This window comes from Anopheles funestus, chromosome 3RL (genome assembly GCF_943734845.2).
Source record: "Anopheles funestus chromosome 3RL, idAnoFuneDA-416_04, whole genome shotgun sequence".
In the NCBI taxonomy this organism is placed as follows: domain Eukaryota; kingdom Metazoa; phylum Arthropoda; class Insecta; order Diptera; family Culicidae; genus Anopheles; species Anopheles funestus.
In genome coordinates this window covers 35,286,372-35,309,420 of record NC_064599.1, presented here as the reverse complement: position 1 = coordinate 35,309,420, position 23,049 = coordinate 35,286,372, and the positions used below count along the sequence as shown (strand labels likewise).

Below are 23,049 nucleotides of genomic sequence, written 5' to 3'. Positions count from 1 at the left end.
ATAATATTTGTCATTATAGATAAATGTAAGCAATGAAAAACGCCATGTGTGTTGGTTCAAAAATCACTAACTCATCAGCTGGTTATCTATACAGCTGTGTTTATTAGCCACGTTTCTGTGGTCGCATCCACCAACAGTCCAAGGTTCTGGTGGAACGGTTCTGTAGCATATGCACATAAGTTCACCCTGTTTCTTTACGTCTGGCAAGATCATTTCCACGGTCGAAAAGACGCACGCGCCTTTGATTGAAGCGTCGACAGCCATCTACTGGCTCTGGCTGTAGGTCGAAATTCAAGACTTAATATGGCCACATGCTTATAAACGTTGCATTAATTCTTTGATCGTTATGAGCCACTATGGGAGAGATTCGGTCATAATTGAATTTAAAAAACAAAAAAAAATTGCATTTTTCATTCAAAAATTTGCTTACTTTAAAGCGTTTTTAATTTCTTTACGAAATGGAAAAGTTCTTCGTACGATGACGAGATTAACCTTTTTTTACTTCATTCGATTGTCCCTAATCCAATAAATATTATATGTATTCTTATTTATAGGAAATCATATTACAAATTATTTTGTTGTTAAATTTTATAATTGTCGTTATACTAAAAATGTAAAATAAAGATATAGATGTATAGATATAGATATAGATGATATAGATATAGAAGATAAAGATGTTAAGGTTTAATTAGAATTGTGGCGAAACATAACACAACAGGCACCAAACAACAACAACAACACAATATTTCTTCAGAATATTAGCTGCAATAGTCGACACACCATACAATAGTGCCTAACAAGTTTTCACCAGAAGCGCTGCAGACAATGCTCGGTTCTGGGGAAATTTGGCAGCGCTAAGCAACGTCCGTACACACGTGCCCGTGTCAGGATACGACACACAGTCGATGATCACCCGCTCACCAGAACGGTCCTCGCGAACGCGATAAACAAAGTGAACCCAAAAGCATATACATGTGAAATAGTCAAATAAATATTACACCACAAATAAATTGGCTATAGAATTAAAATTGGGCTTTCCCAGACGCAAGTGTGTTGCTATTTACCAAGTATAATGATAAAATTTGTCGTTTGTGTGTGCGTATAATTATATTCACCCTCTGATTGAGCATGTAAGAAGTAAAGCATAAGGCAGAAAGCAAACAGAGGAAAGCTGTGTCGACAAACGTTGGTAAAAATGTATCATCTTCATCCCTGTTCTTTGATAATGATAATGATGATGCTGAAATGGTTTAAAGTTGATGGAGGACGGGCACATGTTGTAGAAGAAGACGCAAGAAAACTGCATCAAACAAGCTCGTTAAGCTGGCATTATGCAAGAGAAAGGCAGCGGCTAAGTAGATGCAACGACTTAGCGTTTGATTGGTATACCTAATTGTAATTTAATTAAGTGCGCATGATGCATTTTGCGACACAGTTTATTCCACCAAGATTGACCCTTTTCCGCCATCAGAAATCTTTTAGAAAAACATCACATTGATGATGATTATGGTTGACAGTGTTGGTGATCGACGCAAAATGTTTGTGTGCGCGTTTGTCTGTGATTGCCAGTCCAATGCAAGTGGCAATGACATAAAAAATGCATCTTAACTTACAAGGAGCCGCAAGCATCATTTCACAGCCATATATATGGCAGCCACAGAATTTTATGGCTGATCAAGCACATTCCTTGATAAATTCCATTCCATGCTAGGGTATGATTATGCTGTATAATGATTTAAAGGACAGACAACTACGGGTGTACTTTAGTTAAGCCGTAAATGTTAGAAGAGCAAACACGGAGCGTAAAAATGTGCGTTCACTTTACTATCAAAACAAATCAAAATACTTTAAAACCAATCATTCAACAGTGTCCATTTAATGCTTCGTTACATTTGATGTCTTAATTATTTAACAAACATTTTGCCAGGAAATGTATGGCACCGACCAATGAAGCAGATCAACTCAACTAATATGTGTTTTTGTATCATTTTGTTTTCCACTTTTACAGACATATTCCTAAAGCCAAAGCTACGACGATCGCGGAGACACCGGAGTTCAAGCGAATCGCGGAAAATACCAAAATCCAATCGAACGTCAAATATCATGCGGACTTTGAGAAGCTGAAAGGAAAAGTGACGCAGGTAAGCAATATGTTGCGTTAAAAAAATTAACTTCCAATTTCGCGAGGTTCGTCGCTTGCGGTTGTGTGCAGTCGTTTGTTTAGTTTTTGTTTTCTTCGTACGTCGTATCGGACAGGCATAAATAATCGCACACAGAAACCCATTTTGTGCATGATTAATACGAATGAAATCTCAAACAAGGTATCAAAGAGAACATTAGTACTAATTGTAGCAATAATTACCTTTCACTGCTAACCAGCCGCGTACGCGCGGTATGTGTTCGACAAAAGTTCACCACTTTTATCGAGATCATTCGAGAGACATAGTACGGTTTTGGAGCCTGTGGTGCTTTCTCGTATCCGTCCACACGTGCTACGGAGAACCATCAATTGTTAAAGGGTGTGAGGTGCGGGGCAGGGCCAGAGGGCGATCATGTTTTTTCACCTTAATTGCAACCATTACTTTCGGTTCACTCACTCTCGGTTTTTTTCTTCTTTCGTTTTGCACTCTCATCGAATGTTGGATGGATCGAAAACTTTCGATGTCGTTCAGTTTGAGTCGCCAGCCAGTGCGGGTTCGTTCCGTGATGCAAGTGGAAGTGATTGGGACGGGAAAAAGAAATCCTTCTCATCAACAACATCAACACTCTGCAAGCACAGACGGAGTGTGTGTGTGTGTGTTTGTGTGTAAGCACGGCCGCACGGGATTTCGAACCGAATGTAGGACACTCGATTGTGTGCTTACCGGATTTCTTACTTCAATTAATTCAATGCACCGCACTCACGGTCTCGCACGACCCGATCTCGCCTGATCATGGTATTGCTGCTGTGATCAACTTTTCTTTTCTTTCACACACGTTAATATTCGGGACTCGTGCGGTGGTCGTTGCTTTTGTTGATTGAAAAAGGGCAGCAAAATTTACTCGTTGAAGTAAAAATCAATTGTATTCAGGGGTTGGATGCGTTTTAAGGGTTCAATTGTATTTTTATTTCCTTTTCTAAGGAGTACTTACATTTTTCCTATATTCTATAAATAAAGAAAGAAACAAATAAGGAATCTCAGAAAATAGAAATTTATTTAAACAAATGGTTTTTTTTAATTCTCTCTGCAACATTATCAATCCCGTGGAAGACTTCAATATATTAATTTTGCTTTTACTAATTATTTTATTCTTCTTTCTTTTTTCATGCACCCTTCCCGCTTGCTGTTGCTGATCACTAAACAACGCTAAATGTTATATTGCGGACTGGGCGCAACGTGTGCATTGTCTGCCGGATGAAATTCGCGTGCCCTTCTCGTGCCAAAATATTCAACAACAAAAAAACAACAAAGGTTGCTGACGATCCGGAAACGCTACGAATCAAGCAAAACACGAAAAATATCTCCAACGTTGCCTACCATGGCGATCTGCAGAAGAAGGCCGCCATGGAACGGCAGCGAGAGTGCACAGAAATCATCGACAGTAAAGGTGAGCAAAAGTAATGTGCCCGTGATCACACCGGATGTGACTAGGGGTAGGGTTGGTACAGTTGTCATCGTTTGGGGTGTTGGATGAATTTGAGTTTCGTTTACATTGCCGGGTGCGTCGTTGTAACTGATGTTCGGATGCTTTGTGATAAAAGAAAGGAAAACAAGACAGGAAACATGGGGAAAGTTTCGTTTTGTACTTCCTTTTCAAATGTGTCGCTTGTTGCAACAGCTGAGTCTTGGGAGAAAAAAAATGACGATAGTTTGTTTATTTAGTGTTCCCTTTTAAGTTATCTAGTTATGTTTAGATGGAAGACTGATAGTACAAAAAAATCGAAAAAGAAACATGCTAAAATCGGCCATCGAATTCGAACAATTGTTAGATTGTATTTACCAAACGTATTTTGCACAATAAAAGCTAAACATAGATTAGAGGCATGATTTTCGATTGGAAGATATCATCGTCACGTGAGGAGCACAACATTGCTGCTATAGCTATTTTGCTATTAATATCTCCCGGAAATCTTCCCACGTTGCGGCTAAGCAAGCATTGTGTTTCCCATTTTGGTTTCTTCAATCGTTCTCTTTGTGGCGCCAAAACGGATACACAAACAAACAAACGATGTTTGCAATGTAAACATACGAAAGGCGGAAGTGATGCAAACATTCAACATCGAAACAGTTTGATATTGGGTTGAAATCAATGAACGATTCAATTACAGTGGCGTTCATTGAAATAAAGTCATTTGTTAATGCAATAAAATTTAACTATATTTCAACAATATAATATAAACAATTTCGCTTTCAACTATCGGAATCAGTAAATATCACTGAATTCCTCAAGCTTTAATTAGAAATACATTCAATTATAGCAAATTTTTTGTTTGTCATAATTTTACTGACCTTCACTGTATGCCATAGCGCAGGGAGAGCATTTTTTCGAAGTCATTTTACTTTACCCTTTCTTGAGGGGGAAAGCAATGTAGCAAAATAAATCAAGCAACACCTGGTTGTGTCAATAATTCCAATAACTCACAAGTCACAATATTAATTATAGAATGACGGAGAGCCAAATTATGACCAAATTGTGAGCCTGTATTTACCATGAGTTCTAAATGTATTTCACAATGGAGTAATTCGTTTTGTTTTATCGAAAATTATACACTTATTTCTATTGTGAACATTGTTTTCGATTACCAGAAGTGTTGAAAATGTGCAGAAGTTAGAATTTGTGCTTAAATTAGATGAGTTCATCGGAATGAAATTTAATTGAGAAGACATGTTTAGAAATTCCCCAAGATTGAGTTCAAATTTCTAGACTAATGAAATAAATTGTTAAAACGATGCAAGACACTTACAAGATTGTTAAAAACGTATTACAGAACGTAACGATTTATAGAAATGTTAGTATAGTTTATCACGATAGGAGTTAATTATTTATAAGCTTAAAATACAAACATCTAACGACGCTAACGGGTTTTTTTCCATTATGGTTCCCATGAAGCTGGGATCTTGCAAAAGTTTTTCCCTGTTGACGGAGTTATTTTAAACTTCAAGCGGGACGCAGCAGCAGCATGGCCATTATGACAACAAAAACCTTCGCTGCCTACCCTCTTATTGCTTTACGCTTCGTTGAGTTTCCGTTTCCTTGAACTCGAAGACTTCTCCGGAAGGGACGTCGTAGGCAAGTTATCATTTTTTTTTTGTATTCTTGCTTCCTATTCTGGATCGTGTAGTACGAGCTTTACCGCGTGTCAAGTGTGCAATTGTCGAATTTGGAAACGAGGGTGCACCGTTGGGAAGTACAAGAATTTTTGCTGCGTTGAAAATACGGTGCAAATAGACCGAACTGAAAACAAGCGCCGATCAAGATTCGAATGTTTCTTCTTTTTGGGGCGGAAATGGTGGCCCCGTTGCTGTGTGGCGTTTGGCAAAGATATACCATTTGACATCTCGTGAGCAGCGAAGGAAATGGCATAAGACAACAAATGCAAACGTTGACCTACGTCGTAGCGTTAAATAACCGGAGTTCTGGATGGAGAGAAAGAAAGAGAGTGGATATTAAAAAGGGAAAATACCCTTTCATCGCTGCACCTTGTGCCATACAATTGCCGACAAGAATTGCATTCTGAAGTTTCCATTGCCCTTCAGTGCAAAAGAACTTTAACGTTATTTTTACGGAACATGGAAGTTATCTTTTTATTGGTGTACTAGTTTGTTCCTGCCCAAACAACGGTTCTCCATTTAAAGCCATTTACCTGCCTGCCACCATGGGAAATGGTCGAGACTAAGCTTTAAAACGTTTTTGCCCATGTTGTGACGGCTGGGCAAGATGCATACTGCTTTTATTGGTGCTTTATGACCACTGCAAAGTTTGCAATGGCGTTGTTCCGCCGTTTGCTATAAAACTGACGACCAAAAAATGCCAAAAAGAACCCCTTCCGACAAGTGAAGCTCGTGAAGTTAACAGGGAACAGTACAAAACAAACAATGAAATGAACCCAAAAATTATGTGCATCGGTAGTAAATTGGTACACGGTGGAGGTTTGATTTGTTGGTGCGTGGAATTTCGATTAGACCTCGGTGGTAACGCTTCCCCATTCTTCTACGGCTTTAAGTGGTTGGTGAAGTTCTTGCGAATTTCAACCATGACCGATTCGGGCTGTTGTACGTGGCTTTGGGTTGTTCGTTAGCGTTTCAGGTAACATCAACAGTGGAGGCAATCGTCGACGCAAAACCAGGGGAAAAACCAGTAAACGCATTTTTATGAGCTACCATAAATTTGACTCTTCAAATTGCAACTTTTTCCTCGCTTTGCTACTTCTTCTAGGCCTTTAGATAAACTTCTTATCCGCCTGGGAGGTAGTTTGCTAGTGGTGATTGTTTTCCTTCTCAAGGTTGTTTGCTATTTGAGGTGAGTTCCTGGTTGCGTACCTTTGGCACACTACAGATAGTTGGAAGAAAAAGGTTCATTGAAGCAGAGGGGTAGAAAAAACCCAAACGGAACGTGTCATTGAGGACACTGATCGGGCTGTAAAATGTTTGGTTTGGCAGGTTCGATGATAATTTGAGCCACTTGTGAGGTTCTATTTACCTTGAGTCATCCAAAGTTGTACGTTTCTCCAACTCAAGACGGTAGGCGTGTACCGATGGTAGGGAACAAGTGACTTAAGTCATTCGGTTTGCGTTTTTGGAGAGAAAAAAGAAGGCAAAACGTACGTATGCGACTGACATTTTTGGTAATTGTTTTTAATATATTCCATAAATTATTGACGGCGGGTGAGAAAACAAAAGGTCCAATCCCACCCACCATCACCCACGAAAGGAGAACATAGCGAACACAAAAGGGAAAAGAACCCGCGCTTTCCTGTAGAAGCAATTTTCCCACGGCACTATCACAGGAGAGGTCACATTTTCACACAAAAATATAGAGAACCAAAGTTTGGATCACCTGGAACGGTGGAATTTAGTGTTGTAAATTTTGGGAACTTTGAAGATGCTCTGAAGCCAACTTAAAAGAATGTGACCTTCTTGTGTGAGTTTTGTACCGGGATGACTATTCCTAAGACCTTGGAATTGTTGATGATCTTCCTACTGGGAAGTAACTTGTCGGTACCGTTTTTTTGTCGTTCGTTAATTAGGAATATTACGTCGCACTTAACGAGAAGAATAATGCAATTACTCATGGGACTTCTGGATCTGGGTGCGTGTGTATATAAACTATACGCTAGATAGAATTGCTGCTATTGTAAAGGAATACATTATTCATTGTTTCAGATATGATTTAGACAGCATTTGGTGGGGTGTTTTTGTTCGATGTTTTTTCAGCTAGACATATTTCACTCCAACTGTACACAACAATCTAACCAAAATATGTTTTTTTTTTACATTTTTTATTTCGTTGACTTATCGTGCTTTTTTTGCTTTTACTTTCATCACCTGCTGTCACACCACCACGCTCCTCTTCATCATTGCTGTATATCATCTAATTGTTGTGCTTGTGTTGTGATCGCTGTTGACAACGCTCTTATCGCTCAAACGTATCGTTGTTGCAATTGTGTGTTTATTTCTTCTTCTGGTATGTTTCCTGTATGTCACATAAAATCATACAAATGGTTTCACATCGCAAATAAAAAAAAACACACTCACACGTCCACTATTGTGATCGGGTTTGAACACGACACGTGATTCTTGGAATGTTGGGAACCCCGTTTCTGCACCAACTCGCTCGCACTTACGCCAATTCACTGCCGCAAAACGAACGCTTAAAATGTGCCTGTTCACACACAACCATCAACAAAAAATCGACATTTCCTGCAATGCCGGATTGCGTTTTGCTTGTTGCTGCTGCAGACAACAACGATCTAGAATCGGAGTACTTTTCCGAGCAGCTGGCCGCAGAGTCGCTACCCCATTATCAGCCTCCACCACCGCCACCGGTCGTGGCACCGTCCGCATCCGGTCCAACATCACAACAGGTCAACAACAATGGTGGCATGGCTGTCGGACCAACCAACACCACATCCCAGCAGGCCCAGATCATCTCCACCGCCAACATTACCAAACACAACCAGGCCAACAGCTATCAAGCATCGCTTCAGCAGCAGCAGCAGCAACAACATCAGCAGTATCAGCAGCTGAACAATAACAAGACAGGTGGCTATTCACATCAGCAACAACAACAACAACAACAGGGAGGATATCCTGCCGGTGCAGCATATCATCAGCATGCCACCAATAATGGTGCCGGCGGTTCGGTCGGTAATGCTGAGCATGTACGCCACTCGGTGCTTCAGAACTCAGCCACACCTTCTGGTGGAGGTGGTGGAGGTGCGGCAACGCAGAAGTACTACGATCCGTATGATAACTATGCCCGCCCCAACCCGACCGCCAACCAGGTGAACAACAATGGTACTGCTGGTGCACATATGGGCAACAACAATCATCACTATCATCACAGTCAGCAACAGCAGCAACAGCAGCAGCAGCAACAGCAACAACATTTACACCACCATCAGCAACACCACGGTGGCATGATGGATCAGCAACGTGCGAATGGATCAGCGGCTGTATATCATCAGCAGCAACAACAACAGCAACATCTGCACCATGGTCAAACGAACAATCATCATCATCACCATCAGCAATCGGTTGATCCATATGCACAACAACAGCAGCAGCAGCAGCAACAACGCTACAGTGCCAACAGTAACAGTCAGTACGGTGGAGCAATGCACGCTCAGCAACAACATATGTATCAATACAACAACGGTAACATGAACAACGGTGCAGCATCAGCAGCAGCTGCAGCAACAGCAACCGGTGCCGGAATTGGTAAAATTGCTGACTACGATCCACTGACGGATGGTCCACGGAATGTACCACAGCCGAACCGTCAAAGTGCAACGCTGATTTACAGCTCCGGTAACAGTAAGTATTGACTTCGCGTATAAACTTTTGAACCGATCCTTAGTTGCACATTGCTAGATCAGCTTGTTTTATGTGTTTGTGTGTGGGTGTGCGTACGCGTGTGTCGCTTAAAAGGAATAGAACAGAGGGCACTCCGGTTGAAATGTTGAAACAGTACCGCCTGATGGTGAAGGATTTCTTCGCGCTTTCTATGTTTATATGTGATTACATTGAAAAAAAAAAATAGCCACCAACCTGTGTCCCACTCAAGATTAAACAGAAGCGTTAAAAATTTATCCCGAACAAGTCAAGACATTTTTCCCGAAGAAGATACTTCAGTACAATTTGTGGTGGACAAAAATTCATCTCACGCATGGCACGATCTATCATCATGTTGGCGTACACTAGTAGGCGCACCGGTTTACGGAACCAGCTTGTTCCCATTCTTGTGCATGGTTTCGTTTTCTTTACGTTTTGTTTTATTCCACCCAAGCTCAATTGGTGCTGCGGCAAAATTTCCGTTCCCTCGCGATTTTCATCACTTTAATTATGCACTGCACGATTGCAAGGAATGTTTGTGTGCCTTTGCCCGCGTGAACTCTCCCCTATTTCGTTGTACTGGCGCGTTGTATTTATTTGGTCTTTCCATTTTGAAGATGCAGAGCTACTTTAGCTTTTTGCTTTGCCTGCTTTGTACCGCATAGCTCGAGTTTGACTCTTAACTTTTTTTTTGTCCCCAAATACCCGGACGAACGCGTTTTGGATGTGTGTAATTTGTATTTGTTTTGTAATATCTTTTGTGCGATCTTCAAAGTGTTTGCTGGCGACAACCGCCGTTGTCGGGGATCGGGGCGATCTTATCTTATCGTTTCGGTCGGCCAGTTGTGGTGGTGTTGGTGTCGCGATCATGGTCGCCCCATGATTGTCCGTGAGAAATTATCAGACATCCGTTCCCGAGCGTTTCCGCGTGATGGATGACACCAATCTTTGTTTTTTCTTTTACCATGGAGGTCCGTGAATGATTTCGTAAACGTGTGCGATATTCGTATGCAGTTTTGGTGAACGTCGTTTACCGGCTTTGTCAAGCGGAGCATTTGTGTGTGACCTGTAACGGCACGAATTGGTCCATGGAATGTGTGTAAATAAATGCACGACACACATTGCCATTGCAGCATGTGTTGGATTTACTCGCCGTATGATGGATGATAGTGATTATGACGGTGGACAGCATGACAGTTACCTCATACTACGGAAAAAGACAAGCCATCCGTATTGCAGAGAGCAAAAAAAATACAACCTAATCATTCCAATTTTTTCATAAATCAACCAACTAGCTTTTAATTGCCTTTGTTGATCGATCCATTAAAAAAAGGCAAAAGATAATAATCGATCGATGCGCGTTGCGAGATAAAGCAATTTTGATAACTAAAAAAGTTTGGCTGATCATCCTTTAGCGCATCGATTACTTTATGACAATTTTACTAAATGATATTTGCTTTCGTGCATCTCGTTTTAGTGTCCTCGAACAACAATCGACGAATCGGTTCGGTTAACGACATCGATCCGGTTAATGGTTACTATGGCTCGGTAGCGGACAACTCGCAGGCGGCTCTATATCAGCAACAGCAGCAGCAGCAGCTTTATCAACAACAGCAACAGCAACATCGGCAATCCCAGCAACAGCAGCCACAGTACATTCAACCGCCCCAACAATACGCTGCACCCGCATCAAATGCTACGGGCAAATCGATGAGCAAAGTGGTAGGTAGTTGTGATGGAAAATCGGGCATAGATTCTTGAATCTTTGCTTCGACTCTGGAGCCTTTAAACTGGAAACGTATCCGACACCGACTTTGTTTCAGCAGTGTTTCATGGGTTTTGAACCGTTTTAAAATAAGTATTTAAATAAGTATGCTAGGTAGTTGGTTTCTGTTTTTCAATTACTTTCCACACGTTTTTGAGTATCATTTTTTTACGATTTGCATTATTCTTTGGAGTTTTCCTTTGTTTCCGTAAAGAATTTTGCAATTTACAAGCCAAGTCTTGTATTTTCTGTAATTTGTTTCAAGTTTTTTTCTCTGTTTTTTATAGATTTTAGTGGAAGTATCTAGCCAAAAGGTGGGCACTATTTACCATAACGTTCACTGATTGATACAAGCATATAAAGTTTCCCAGCAAAATCCTTGGGGGAGTTGTGCAGTTTACCAAATATTGGTTGTTTGTTCCAGCAGTTTTATACGGCCAAGAACGGGACGAACCGTTCGATAAAAGTGCAAATAAGGTTCGATAACGTTTTGTTGTTTATTCAGACACAAAAGACTACAGAGGACGGTAGTTTGAAAACAAACTAAGTATAAATAAGTTACTGAGTAAAGTTAGGGCACTATCACATCACCTATCATTCTTAGGTTCCTAAAAAGCCTAGGGGCATTATAGGTACGTCCTCTTCTTCAGTTGTGTTAGACTCACTACAGCTTGTCATATTCAACGAAATATACGAAATGTCAATCGGTAGCTTTTCATTCGTACAGGGTTGAGGAAGATAGGGCTGATCTTTTTGGTACGATGAAGGGCCGTATTGCTGGCTGCATTGATTGCAAGCGCAGCACGGTGGACAGATCGTTGTCGTAGGTGCAGCAGTGGTAGTTGAGGGTGTTGCAACGTTATACGAAATGGGTGGCCTGTTGTACGTACGCGTCGAATATGGATCGGAGCATTTACCACAAGCGCAAGGTTGACTGGCCGTAGGCTGGGTGGCGTTAATACTACAAGAGCACTGCTTCAGGGCCGGCATAGCGTAGTAAGGTTGATCTTGATAGGATGAAGGTGGCTGCTGGTAGTAGGGTTTCAAGGTAACCGCTGGGTAAGGATAAGGCGGCTGCATGGTAACACAAGTCGAAGATTCCACTACTGGCGTTGGTGTGTAGGCGTATGGTGGAGGAGGTGGAGGAGGAACGTAGTTTCCAGGATAGTGATAGACCGGTTGCATAAAGTAGTGGTTTGAAGGGGCAGTTGGTGGAGCACAGGTTGTCGTCGTCGGTTGTACGTATACCGATGGAGGACAGGCTGGTGGAGGTACGTAAGGACCTGGCATATATTGGGGAGGGGCAACGGTTGTTGTCGTCGGTTGTACGTATACCGATGGAGGACAGGCTGGTGGAGGTACGTAAGGACCTCGCATATATTGGGGAGGGGCAACGGTTGTCGTCGTCGGTTGTACATATACCGATGGAGGACAGGCTGGTGGAGGTACGTAAGGACCTGGCATATATTGTGGAGGGGCAACGGTTGTCGTCGTCGGTTGTGCGTATACCGATGGAGCACAGGGTGGTGGAGGTACGTAAGCTCCGGGCATATATTGGGGAGGAGAAACAGTTGTCGTCGGTGATTGTGCGTATACCGATGGAGCAAAGGCTGGTGGAGGTACGTAAGGACCTGGCACATATTGCGAAGGGGAATAGTTTAGTGGTTGATATCTTGGAGGCGAATATGGCTGTGCCAGGTATGTTGCCGGCTTCGCTGGTGGTGCACATGTAGTAGTAGGCATTGCATAATTCATGGCAGGATACGACATAGGCGAATATGTTGCGGAAGGATAGTAATCTGACGGGCGTCCATCATTCACCAGCGGTTGGTAACAACTGCAAGGTGCGGGAGTATTCACCTCTACGTACTTTACCGGAACCGGTACACGACCACTCGGTTTCCGTTTGACACCAGAGCGGCAATATGTAAACGGGGCAGGATATGCCGTCTGGGGACATAACTCGCGCTTAATACAGGTACTGTTATGTTTCACGTATCCGTCCTGACACACACAGACGGGTTCTTCACTTTGGAAACTTTCGATGCATAGCACATTACTACAATCATTGTCACAACTTGGTTCGCAACACGGCGCGCTTGCTTTTAGTGTTGCGTATGGACCGCACGATGGACACTGATCAACCCGTATGCATTTGCCTTTGTGCCTTCTGTAGCCTTTCTTGCAAACGCATGTCGGCTGATCGACGTAGCGCGTATGAATCGGTCGTCCAGCACAATCCTCTGTGCAGGTTGGCTCACAGCTTGGTGGCGATGGTAGAAGTTCCTCGTTTTCTCCACATGTTACTAAAATATAGAGAGAAAGTAGATTTAGAGAACGGTTCTAGTTGCAAGAGTGGAAGCTTCATTGCTTACGCGGAGACGGTGGTTTCGGTGGACAGTGACGCAATAGGATACACTTGCCCTTATGACGAACGTACCCTTCTTTGCAAACACATGTCGGCTGACGAACGTATGTCTTGGGACACTTTGCTGTTGTGCAGTCGTTGCTACACGTCGGTTCACAGCAGGGCAACGTATGCCGAAGTTCCTCATTCTCAGGACACACCAGCTCTGTTGGAAAGAACAGAACAGAGAAATGTGTAAGATCTTCTCTGTACTCTATATGCACGAACTTAACCTTCTCTCTACATACCGTACGTTACTGATCGTTCTCCCGCTACATCGTAGTAATGTTTGGCGGTGGCAAGTGATAGTTGTAACAGTAGAAACAAGGACCAAATGTAACGCTGCATGGTGTTACTCCTGCCGCAGCAGGTAACTGGTGTGATCTTCATCACTCGAAACGATCGGTACGGAGCACTAGTACACTATGATCACCGAATAAAGCGCACGTTACGTTATATAGGTCAGCGAGGCACGTTTCGAGCGGGACACTTCATTTAGTAAGATGCGCCCGATAACACTGCTAGAGCGACGCAAATTTTGCCCACTTAAAAAGGTGTTCACTTTCTAAGAACCCATCCACCAGACACCGTTCTTTTAACGATGTCATTGTGTAAGAACTCTGGACAGAATTTTCTGGTACGAGGGAGTTTTTATTTTTTCCTCCCCACTAACGGATTTGGTTGCTTTGATGTTGCATGTAATCGGCACGTAGTTTGGTCCGGTGCAGTTTTGGAAACCAGCTGGATAAGCTGGTCTGTTTTGCATGCATAACACACCAATTTCGTGGCTTATCTTCACTGCAGCAACGAAAGGTTTTTTGGAGAGTTGTGCGTGCTTGTTGCGTTTTTTGAGGTGAAAGGCGATCTCCTGCTACAGCACAATTTTGTGGCGAATTCAAAGTGTGACACCGAAAGAAGTGTGTCTATTACCCAATGTTGGCTGGTAGATAAGCTGACAGAATAGTCACGTCGAGGACGGTAACAATGCATGGCAAACGGCTATCGGTTAGTCTGAAGCAGGTTCTATTGCGTGCATGTCGCTACATCTGTCCTACGGATAGATATCTCCCAAAACGAACTGCGTTAGTTCAAGAATTCTCGTTGAAAAGACAAAATTTCTGCTGTCGGCATCAAAGTGATGTGTGTAATATTTGGGCGTAAAATCTTAATCATATTTTTTCATTCTTTTCATCTCATTTTAGCGCGTTTACCGAGCCCTGTACGACTACGAGGCGCAGGATAGTGATGAGGTTGGTTTCAGCGAGGGTGACCTGATCATTGAGGTGAACTCGATCGATGCTGGCTGGATGACGGGACGCGTCGAACGCACGGGCCTTACCGGCATGCTGCCGGCGAACTATGTAGAGCTGATGAAAATATAAACACAACCCCCCATCACCTTACTACATCCACAAAGCGGTGCTGTGGAAGTGTGCGGTGCATGTTCGTTCCTTCGATCGACAATATATGATCGGGACGGGTCGGAAAAATCAAACCCAGCAGTGCCGATCACCTTTTGACCTTTTTTTCCACCCCAAAAACACTTGTACAACGGTGCTTGATTAAATCTTTCTTTAACCCGTCAAACATTTCTTTTCGCCCTTAACATGCCGACATTTGTCACAGTGAAGCAGCGTTAGCAGTTAATTGAACACTATCCACATAAGAGCGTGTTTCGTAGTAAACGGAAGTGAAATATGTTAAACGTCACTCGTGCAAACGAAGAAGAACGTATTTGGGCAAACTGCTTTTACGCCTATCCTTCCCCGGAAAGCGCCCGGTAGCGTTGGTTTTAATTTAATTTCTTTTTTGTTATCTTTTTTTAGTTATCATTATTATTAATCTTATTAAAATAATTATTATTTTAATTGCTATTATTACCGATCTACTACAATATTACCCACCCGCGTCCTGGGTACTATACGTACGTAGCAGTGCTTCTATCCTTGTGCGCTGTTATCTGTAAAGAGATAAGGGGCAAAAAACGGCAAATATGAGTTGAAAATTTGGAATACATACATCATATAATGTATGCGAGATACAGAAACGTTTGTTTTCTTTTCTCGATACGTTTGAGCTATGCTAACAGGAAGAACATAAAATACTACTTGAGGAGAAGGGTGCTGCCGTTTAATATAATACAATGTGCTAATATTAAACAACAGAACAGTAACCGTGGATAGTGTGTAAAACACGTACGCAATGTCAAGGGATGTTAGTGAACCAATGCTAACGCGAACGGGGAACAAGAAGTTTTTGTACAAGCAATTACTCGTTTGAATGTTGAACCTGGTATTATGCGAGTGTCGTCCTGTCGGTGCAGTAGGGACATAAAACGCGTACTGTAATATTTTTTTGTATTTAAAACACCACTTTTTAACTCAACCTTTCAAACGGCTTAGTGTGACCTACCGAGAAGTACTAAGTTAGTGAGAGTAGAGAATGTGCTCTTCTTGGAGCATCCCTGGTAGCTTACTTCCAGAATTTGATACGATTCGTGCCTAATAGATAGATTATGCGTTAAAAATCGTTTTTCGTTTTCTGTTTCATGTATAGCCAAACACAGCAAGTAATCTGGATAGGCAAAACAGATTAGTTTAAAAATACTAAGAACAAAAAAACAGATGTATACAAGTAACAGTTTAGCGAATAATCAAGTTATAGTGGAAGAATAAAGGAAACACATACAACATAATATTACCATTTTCAACCCTCATAAACAAACTTGATTGCAAGAACAGTGTCTCCTGTGAACCTTCAAATCAATTGTAGAGAGAGAAAGAGCTTCCAATGAGTCCAATTTGTTTGTTTGTTTGTTTTCATTTCTACTATAAGCTCGATTAGTGAAGATGAAACGGAGTAGATAGATATCAACAAACCACATTGCGCCTTAGAGTATAGAAGAATCGCCTCACAACCGCCCTCTACCATACGTGCTTTACCTTTTTGTATGTTGGTACTAATCATCGTACAGGAACGTAACAATTATTCTACAAAACTATTTCGAACCTAATATAAAACCCTTTTTCTAATCTACACTTAACGACACAACAAAATCAGTGGGAACGATGTGTTGAAATGGATCCTCTACCCCCGTACCCTATCCCCTTACAATGTACTATTTGTTAAAAGAAAATAAACGTTAAGAAAAATGTTATACAGTTAGCAAAAGGTGCGAAAAATGTACGTTTCGGGGATTGTTTTTTGGTAATGGTAGTGAAAAAGGAACAAAAAAAAATTGGACCAGCATTACATAATGGAATCATTGCCGCTGTAGGAAAATGGTAGAATAAAGCATGAACTCAAGACGACATCATTGACTGACTATATTTCTCATAGTTATCAACAAAAATCATTGCAAGAAAGAAAATGACATGTTGAGATTTACTATTTTGAGATTATTTTATGTAGTTTGTCGTTTTAGATATCCGCCGTAGTCCGAAATGTTGGAAAGTGAAGTTAGAGATGAAGTTTTTTTACAATTTTTAAAACAAAAGGAAGTAATGACAACGACACGCCAAGCTATCGCATGAGCTGCAGATGGAAATCTTCTGAAGAAGAATTATTAGAGGAAAATAAAATTATTACTAAAGCAAGGCTTAGTTTCCGTCCTACTAGGGGAATACAAATCGGAAGCTACTATGTTCTCCAAGAGGCGGAATAACCTTGGGGTTATTTATTATGAACTGCGCATTACTCCACGTCTGCTAATGTGGTTTTGTTGTATTATTTAATTAGTTTCTTAATTTTCCTCCTTTCATTTGCTTTTCTTGTTTTTTGTCTGCTTTGACCTTCCTTGCTTAAAGAGTTGTTAGCTATGTAGTCAGTATTTGGGTTCAGATTTTATCCTATACTGAACCGAGCGTTATGAATCGTGTATTAGCATATAACCTAAGCATCCCCAAAAATGGCTTACAAGACTTATTTTTACCACGTAGCTGGATTGTCAGTCCTTCGGGTACAGTCCGGATGGGATTTGATATCCGGTCCTGTCATGTGGAACTGGCGCCGCGTTTATCTCATATACTACCGAGCTAGACGAATAATTACGCTACATATTCGTACCTATGCATATGCCGTTCGAAACAATGTGTGACTAAAAGGATATGAAACCAATACTACTCACTTTAAATTCATGCATTTGCTTTTCTTGCCAACGCCTTGCAACCGATTCCCCAGCTTTCTAGTGTTGAACATGCTGTATATTTTCATATACCAAAACGTTCTACGACTCACCACGAAAGTGCTGCTCGGTAACGAGCGAGCGATAGGCTCGCGGTTTTGTGCAAAAAAGTTTGTACGCAGCAAAGTCGTGCTAATTTCGGTAAGTAGATAACAAGTTGTGAATCTAATCTAGAGTCAGAGGTGAGGGTGAACTAACTGAAAAAGGTATAAAACTGTCATGCCGTACGGTAGAGGGTGTCATTTTTAGTTTGCAAACGAAATATTCGTACAAGGCCACTCTGACGGCGTCGCAAAGGGTATTAATGGAAGCGTAATACACGGTGGTCCCGAGACGTTTGCTCATCATGGAAACGGTATTGGCTCTAGCGATGCTGCTCCTTATCGGAACAGCAAGTACCTTAAGTCATTCGAAAACCGTCCCGCATGGTAGGTTGTTTTGGGGGGGAAAGTCTTTGTATTTTTGTCTCCTATTTGTTTTTGGTTTTTGTTTTTACGGCATAGATTTCTGTTCGGAGTATGAGGTACTACATACTACACCACCTTGCTGTGAGGCAACCTGTGACTATGACTGCTGTCGAGTTGTGTGTCCGAAGATGCTCGTCTACGAACCTACCTGTGTGTGTCTGGAAGGATACGTGAGACACAATGGACAGTGCATTCTCAAGTCTCATTGTCCCGCTCTGCCTACAACACCACGACCACCCTGTGTAACGACTACTGTAGCACCGTGTGTGACTACTACTCCTCGTCCACCACCCTGTAGTACTACTACTCGCGCGCCGTGTCCGACTACTAAACCTCCCTGTCCTACTACTACTGCCAAACCTCCCTGCCCTACTAATCCTCCATGTACAACTCCTAAATTGCCGTACATAATGACAACTCCCAAAAAATACGGCTACACACCACCTGCCCCTCCCAAGTACTCACCGGTCACCTACGTTCCTCCTCCACCGTCACCTACCTATCAAACATTACCTCCGGCATCGTATAGATCGTCTTCCCGAGGTACTCCCATGGTGCCATCGTATCAAACGGTATCCACATATCGACCAAAACCGTGCGTAACGACCATGAAACCTCCCTGCACTACTACCCAACCACCATGCACAACAAAACCTGTCTGCTATACTACGCCTAAGCCAAGGACACCATGTCCGACCGTTACCACACCATGTCCTACTACCACAACTACACCCCGTCCAAAATTGCCAGGTACTGTGAGATTAATTTCTGCCAATGAATCTACGATTTACGATATTTCCAACACTTTCTTCTTGCATACGATCATTACTCCACCACCCCAGAAGCGTGTGCGGCTTGCGAGGAGCTTGTCTTTGCGCCAACCTGCTGTGAACCAACGTGCGACTTTGACTGTTCGAATACCGTCTGTCCACTGGTGCTAGTTGAACACCCGACGTGTGCATGTCGTCAGGGGCTAGTGAGATATCAGGGACACTGCATAGAACCTTCGGATTGTCCAAAGAGTGCGTCCCGCTTTCGACTATACGTCCCTGCGTCTGCACAGTGTCTCAAATGTGGAAAGTGAGACATAAAAAAAACATTGTTGCGGTAGACATTAGTGTATTTTTCAGTGGTTGGGAAATAGGGAATAATTATAGATCGCAATAAAACCTGACTGACTTTATTAAACATTGTAGTTTGCTCTTAATTGTGTATAGGACATTGCTAATCCTTTGCATATATAAATAGTCTGAAGCACATATATATAAATTGCAATATATAAATGACAAAAGCAAAAAACAGTAACGTTTTATTCCCTACTAACAAAACATTCCACAACGGAGTTTCCATGTAACTTGAACGCCCGAAAATACAGAAGAAAAGACCAAGAACTCCACACTTTCAATCTTCCTCAGGAATTCTTTCCACTGATTGTCATTTACATGAATTATTAACATGAATTTTACGATATTTATATCGAATTTACTATTGCCTTATGACTAATTCACAAAGAGGGAAGCAACGTTTCCCACGGTTAGTAAAAGTTTACAAAGGTAAGGCGAAGAACTATTAGAAGTGATCTTTGGGTTGTGTTCAAAGTCTATCAAAATTAAAAAATTAAAAAATGATCTTTTTTTTATTCAGATAAAACGGCCTGACCGTATTGATAAATGATCTTTTGCTTAACTTAGAAAAAAAAATCATTCGCTTTTTAACGTTTATGTACAACAAACTTACACATTCTTTCGGCATATTGAGAAACAATGCTTATCGAAGGTGAACAAAACAATTTCACTGTTTAACAATTTTTCTACATCTCTGGTGGTTTTATGTACGACTTTAAAGCAAACCCATTGCTGGTCCTAGTGCGCGTCACGTCCTCAACACCTGGTAGAACGATTGTATCGGCACTAACTACTGTTTTCAGCTGTTTTGAACACATTTGTTTGTTGACATAACGCCACCACTATCTGTTGTGCAGTGGCACGTACCCTGTTACGATCATTTACTACACCGTGCAGTAACTGTTACGATCATTTACTACACCATGCAGTAACTGTTACTTTTCTCTCTTTTCACTGTGGTTTTGTCTTTAACAAGCAGCAGGGAGCAGCAAAAACCTTCAAAGGATCCCGCACGATACCAGGCTCATTAAGAAATGATCCACAAGTTCCCCCGGAAGGTGTAGCACAGCGTCGTCAGGGTTGGTAAGATTGTGTACCCTACAGCACCTGCCAGAGTGCTCCTCCGTATCACTTCCTCGTGTACATTTTAGCGTTGAAAGGAATTGCGGGTGACTACTATCCAGGAAAATTTGTACACTCGAATGAAGGTGAAGGTGATAGTGCGTTAAAGTTGAAAGCCCAACCGAGCTTAGTAAAAAAAATAGCGCTAGTGTATCTACCTGGACGTTGGAATGTTTGTTTGTGTGATAGTGATAGTGTGAGGGCCCGGGAAACACTGCCGAACAGGTGGCGGACAGTATCACCCGGTAGAGGGTAACGCTCACGCACGATCGAACTTACCATCCGCCTGGAAGGGTGCCTGATATATTGGGGATGTGTTAGACGAGTTTTTGTCAACCCAGACGATTGAATCGTGTCGGCATTCAACGAAAGAGGTAAGGTTTTATCGCTCGTGTTTAGAACTGTCCGACCGCATCTTCCGACAGAGCAGTATAAATGCTTACCGTACACTGAGCATCAGTATCAGTTCGCTTAGAAACAGGTACATTGCAACAGGTGTTCCCAAAGCACTCCTGAAGAACTAGTGTAATTCGAGCTTCGGCAACTTAATTCCATTCGAAATGAAGGTGACAACCGTCTGCTTAGCCATCGTGGCTCTCGTAGGAAGTGCAGCAGCCGTTTCCTATCCTTATCGTAAGTAAAGCAAGATTGTCGCTCTTCCTCGTGCCTTAAGATCATCACTAAATGATAGTTTCGGTTACTCTTTCCCACAGAGAACTGTCCGAAAAATGAGGTTATGGTGGCTTCGCCACCATGCTGCGAACCAACCTGCGATTGTGACTGTGAACAATCGTGTTGCCAGCAGTTGCTCGTGTACCAGCCAACTTGCGTCTGTATGACCGGATACGTACGTCTTGATGGACAATGTGTTCCTAAGTCGTACTGCCCTGTTAAGGAGCCTGAGCCAGATTGTTACACAACCCCGGCGCACCAACCGTCGTGCGGATGCGGATACACTCCTTGCCAGTGTACGCAGCCTTCTTATCAACCTGCTCCCGTATACCACACGGAACCCGTTTACGAAACTTGTGAAACTACTTGTGCACCGGAAACTACCACCTGTTCCTACCATCCTGCACCCGTTTATGAACAACCATCGTGTGGATGCGGATACAATCCTTGCCAGTGTTCGCAGCTTTCTTACCGTCCTGCTCCTGTATACCACCCGGAACCCGTTTACCATACTTATGAGACTACTTGTGCCCCGGAAACTACCACCTGTTCCTACCATCCTGCACCCGTATATGAAAAACCATCGTGCGGTTGTGGCCAAACTCCTTGCAAGTGTGTACAGCCTGCTTATCATCCAGCTCCCGTATATCATACGGAACCCGCTTACGAAACCACTAAAGCACGTAAGGACAGCTTTTTTCAAACGAAACTAACAACACGTTAGTAACGCATTATTTCGTCATTACCTTTTCCCTTAGCTACCTGTGCGCCCTGTGAGCAGCTTGTCTTTACACATCCATGCTGTGAGCCGACCTGTGATAACGATTGCTCCGGTGTACGTTGCAACCCGCTACTGCTGGTAGCAGAGCCAACCTGTGCTTGCCGGCCTGGACTCGTCCGGTACCAGGGTCACTGTGTCGAACCGTCCTGCTGCCCGAGGAGTGCTTCCCGCTATCGGGTGTTTGTACCGAATACTTTTTCGTGTGCCTGTAAGAAGTCGCACCCGAGTAACGCTGCTTACTAAACCGGTACATGGTCATCGGTGCAGGGCTATCAAACAAAAGCACTAAAATATAGGATTTGAAACAGTACACAAACCTTTGTAGCAGATATCAACTAAAAAATACACAATTTAAAAATAATATGAACAATGATTACTACGGGACAAGAATATCGAAAGAAAGTGATGAATTACTTACGCCCTATGTAAGGACAATTTTGGCGGTCTATTAATAATCATTAAAGCAAGATAAATCAAAGACCGCCAATGCAATGGCACATATAGAAATAAGAAAACACATAAAATACAGTTTTGCATAATTAAAAATTTTACCTATAGTGAAGTCATTGTCCAACTCACGCAGTGAAGTCACTCACAAAAATCGCTCTGAATATATTTCCTTCAAACAAGACTAAGAATATTTTGTCAACATTGGAGTGGATGGATTGGATAGATGCAAATTGATAGTTAATCATTAAGATACCCGCTTTTTAGATCTATACACATATTCCAAAATCATTTCAATTGTCCAGCGACGTTCTTGTAGAACGAATATTCTTTACTCGGAAGTTGAAGGCTTGTGATGTCCACTAAGATAATGCAGTGGTGGATCCATTGACCATTGTCAACTACCGACGCAAAAAATCTTCTCATTGCATTTGAACAACTCCAAATAGTTCAACTCCAAAAACTCTTCAAGGAGTCGACTATTCGACAAAACTTCAGTTTTCGATCATGAAATGTCTTTTAATGTGCTTTTGTTAGAATTCCCGGAGCAATAGTTGATTTTCGACGATCAGAGCGCGTATGACATGATCGTAGATTGTACGATCGTGTTTGAAGTTGGTATACCACCTAATAACAGTTGTTTTAGTGGTGCCTAATTGAGCCGTATTTTTCGCACTAAAAAGTAACGTTTAAGATTTACATCCAGAGAATTGGAATGATTAAAACTACTATAACAATAAATGTATTCATCCAATTATCATCAGTGTTTTGGACATTATAACAATTTGTGTTTTCCGAAAAACAGACAGGGAACTTATTGACCAAAGTAACAGGCTTGCAGAAAATCATCCCTAAAGTTCCTAGTGCCGAGGGTGAGGTTGATAAGCGCATCTCCCTGGCGCGGACCTGAATGATAGTATCTCCCACCTGGATGATAGACCAGGGCCACATGTGAATTACCATTCTAGCAATCGTGGTAACTAATAATAGGTTTCAAAAAAGCTTGTTGCATCGTATATTTTAACCCTGCTCTATGCTGAACTATA

The 23,049-nt window shown here is 42.0% G+C and overlaps 3 protein-coding genes across 4 annotated transcripts in view; all 3 read left to right on the top strand.

The window, feature by feature from the left end:
* The window catches only part of LOC125771683 (LIM and SH3 domain protein Lasp), a 48,447-nt gene extending 31,929 nt beyond the window's left edge, over positions 1–16,518 (top strand). The window contains exons 3-7 of one of the 2 annotated variants that reach the window (XM_049442587.1): positions 2,009–2,141; positions 3,453–3,588; positions 7,941–9,017; positions 10,513–10,757; positions 14,410–16,518. In XM_049442587.1, the coding sequence (XP_049298544.1) occupies positions 2,009–2,141; positions 3,453–3,588; positions 7,941–9,017; positions 10,513–10,757; positions 14,410–14,589 (1,771 nt within the window). In that variant the 3' untranslated portion in view covers positions 14,590–16,518. The remainder of the gene's footprint in view (positions 1–2,008; positions 2,142–3,452; positions 3,589–7,940; positions 9,018–10,512; positions 10,758–14,409) is intronic. The other variant, XM_049442588.1, reaches the window with a different exon arrangement.
* A 731-nt stretch (positions 16,519–17,249) lies between these two features.
* On the top strand, positions 17,250–19,104 carry LOC125771704 (mucin-2-like). Its single transcript, XM_049442640.1, has one exon. The coding sequence runs from the start codon at positions 17,737–17,739 to the stop codon at positions 18,796–18,798; it is 1,062 nt and encodes a 353-aa protein (XP_049298597.1). The 5' UTR covers positions 17,250–17,736; the 3' UTR covers positions 18,799–19,104.
* A 456-nt stretch (positions 19,105–19,560) lies between these two features.
* On the top strand, positions 19,561–22,913 carry LOC125767177 (keratin-associated protein 9-1-like). The gene is made up of 4 exons (XM_049433491.1): positions 19,561–20,736; positions 20,817–21,458; positions 21,534–21,610; positions 22,809–22,913. The coding sequence occupies exons 1-4, from the start codon at positions 20,664–20,666 to the stop codon at positions 22,911–22,913; spliced, it is 897 nt and encodes a 298-aa protein (XP_049289448.1). The 5' UTR covers positions 19,561–20,663.
* The last annotated feature ends 136 nt before the right edge of the window (positions 22,914–23,049 follow it).

Excerpts from the sequence above, each read along its gene's own strand:
- LOC125771704 (XM_049442640.1), top strand. The coding sequence starts at position 17,737 with ATGGAAACGGTATTGGCTCTAGCGATGCTGCTCCTTATCGGAACAGCA.
- LOC125767177 (XM_049433491.1), top strand. The coding sequence starts at position 20,664 with ATGAAGGTGACAACCGTCTGCTTAGCCATCGTGGCTCTCGTAGGAAGT. Across the intron at positions 20,737-20,816 it reads AGCCGTTTCCTATCCTTATC|AGAACTGTCCGAAAAATGAG; the intron begins GTAAGTAAAGCA and ends TCTTTCCCACAG. Across the intron at positions 21,611-22,808 it reads GTGATAACGATTGCTCCGGT|ACAGGGAACTTATTGACCAA; the intron begins GTACGTTGCAAC and ends TCCGAAAAACAG.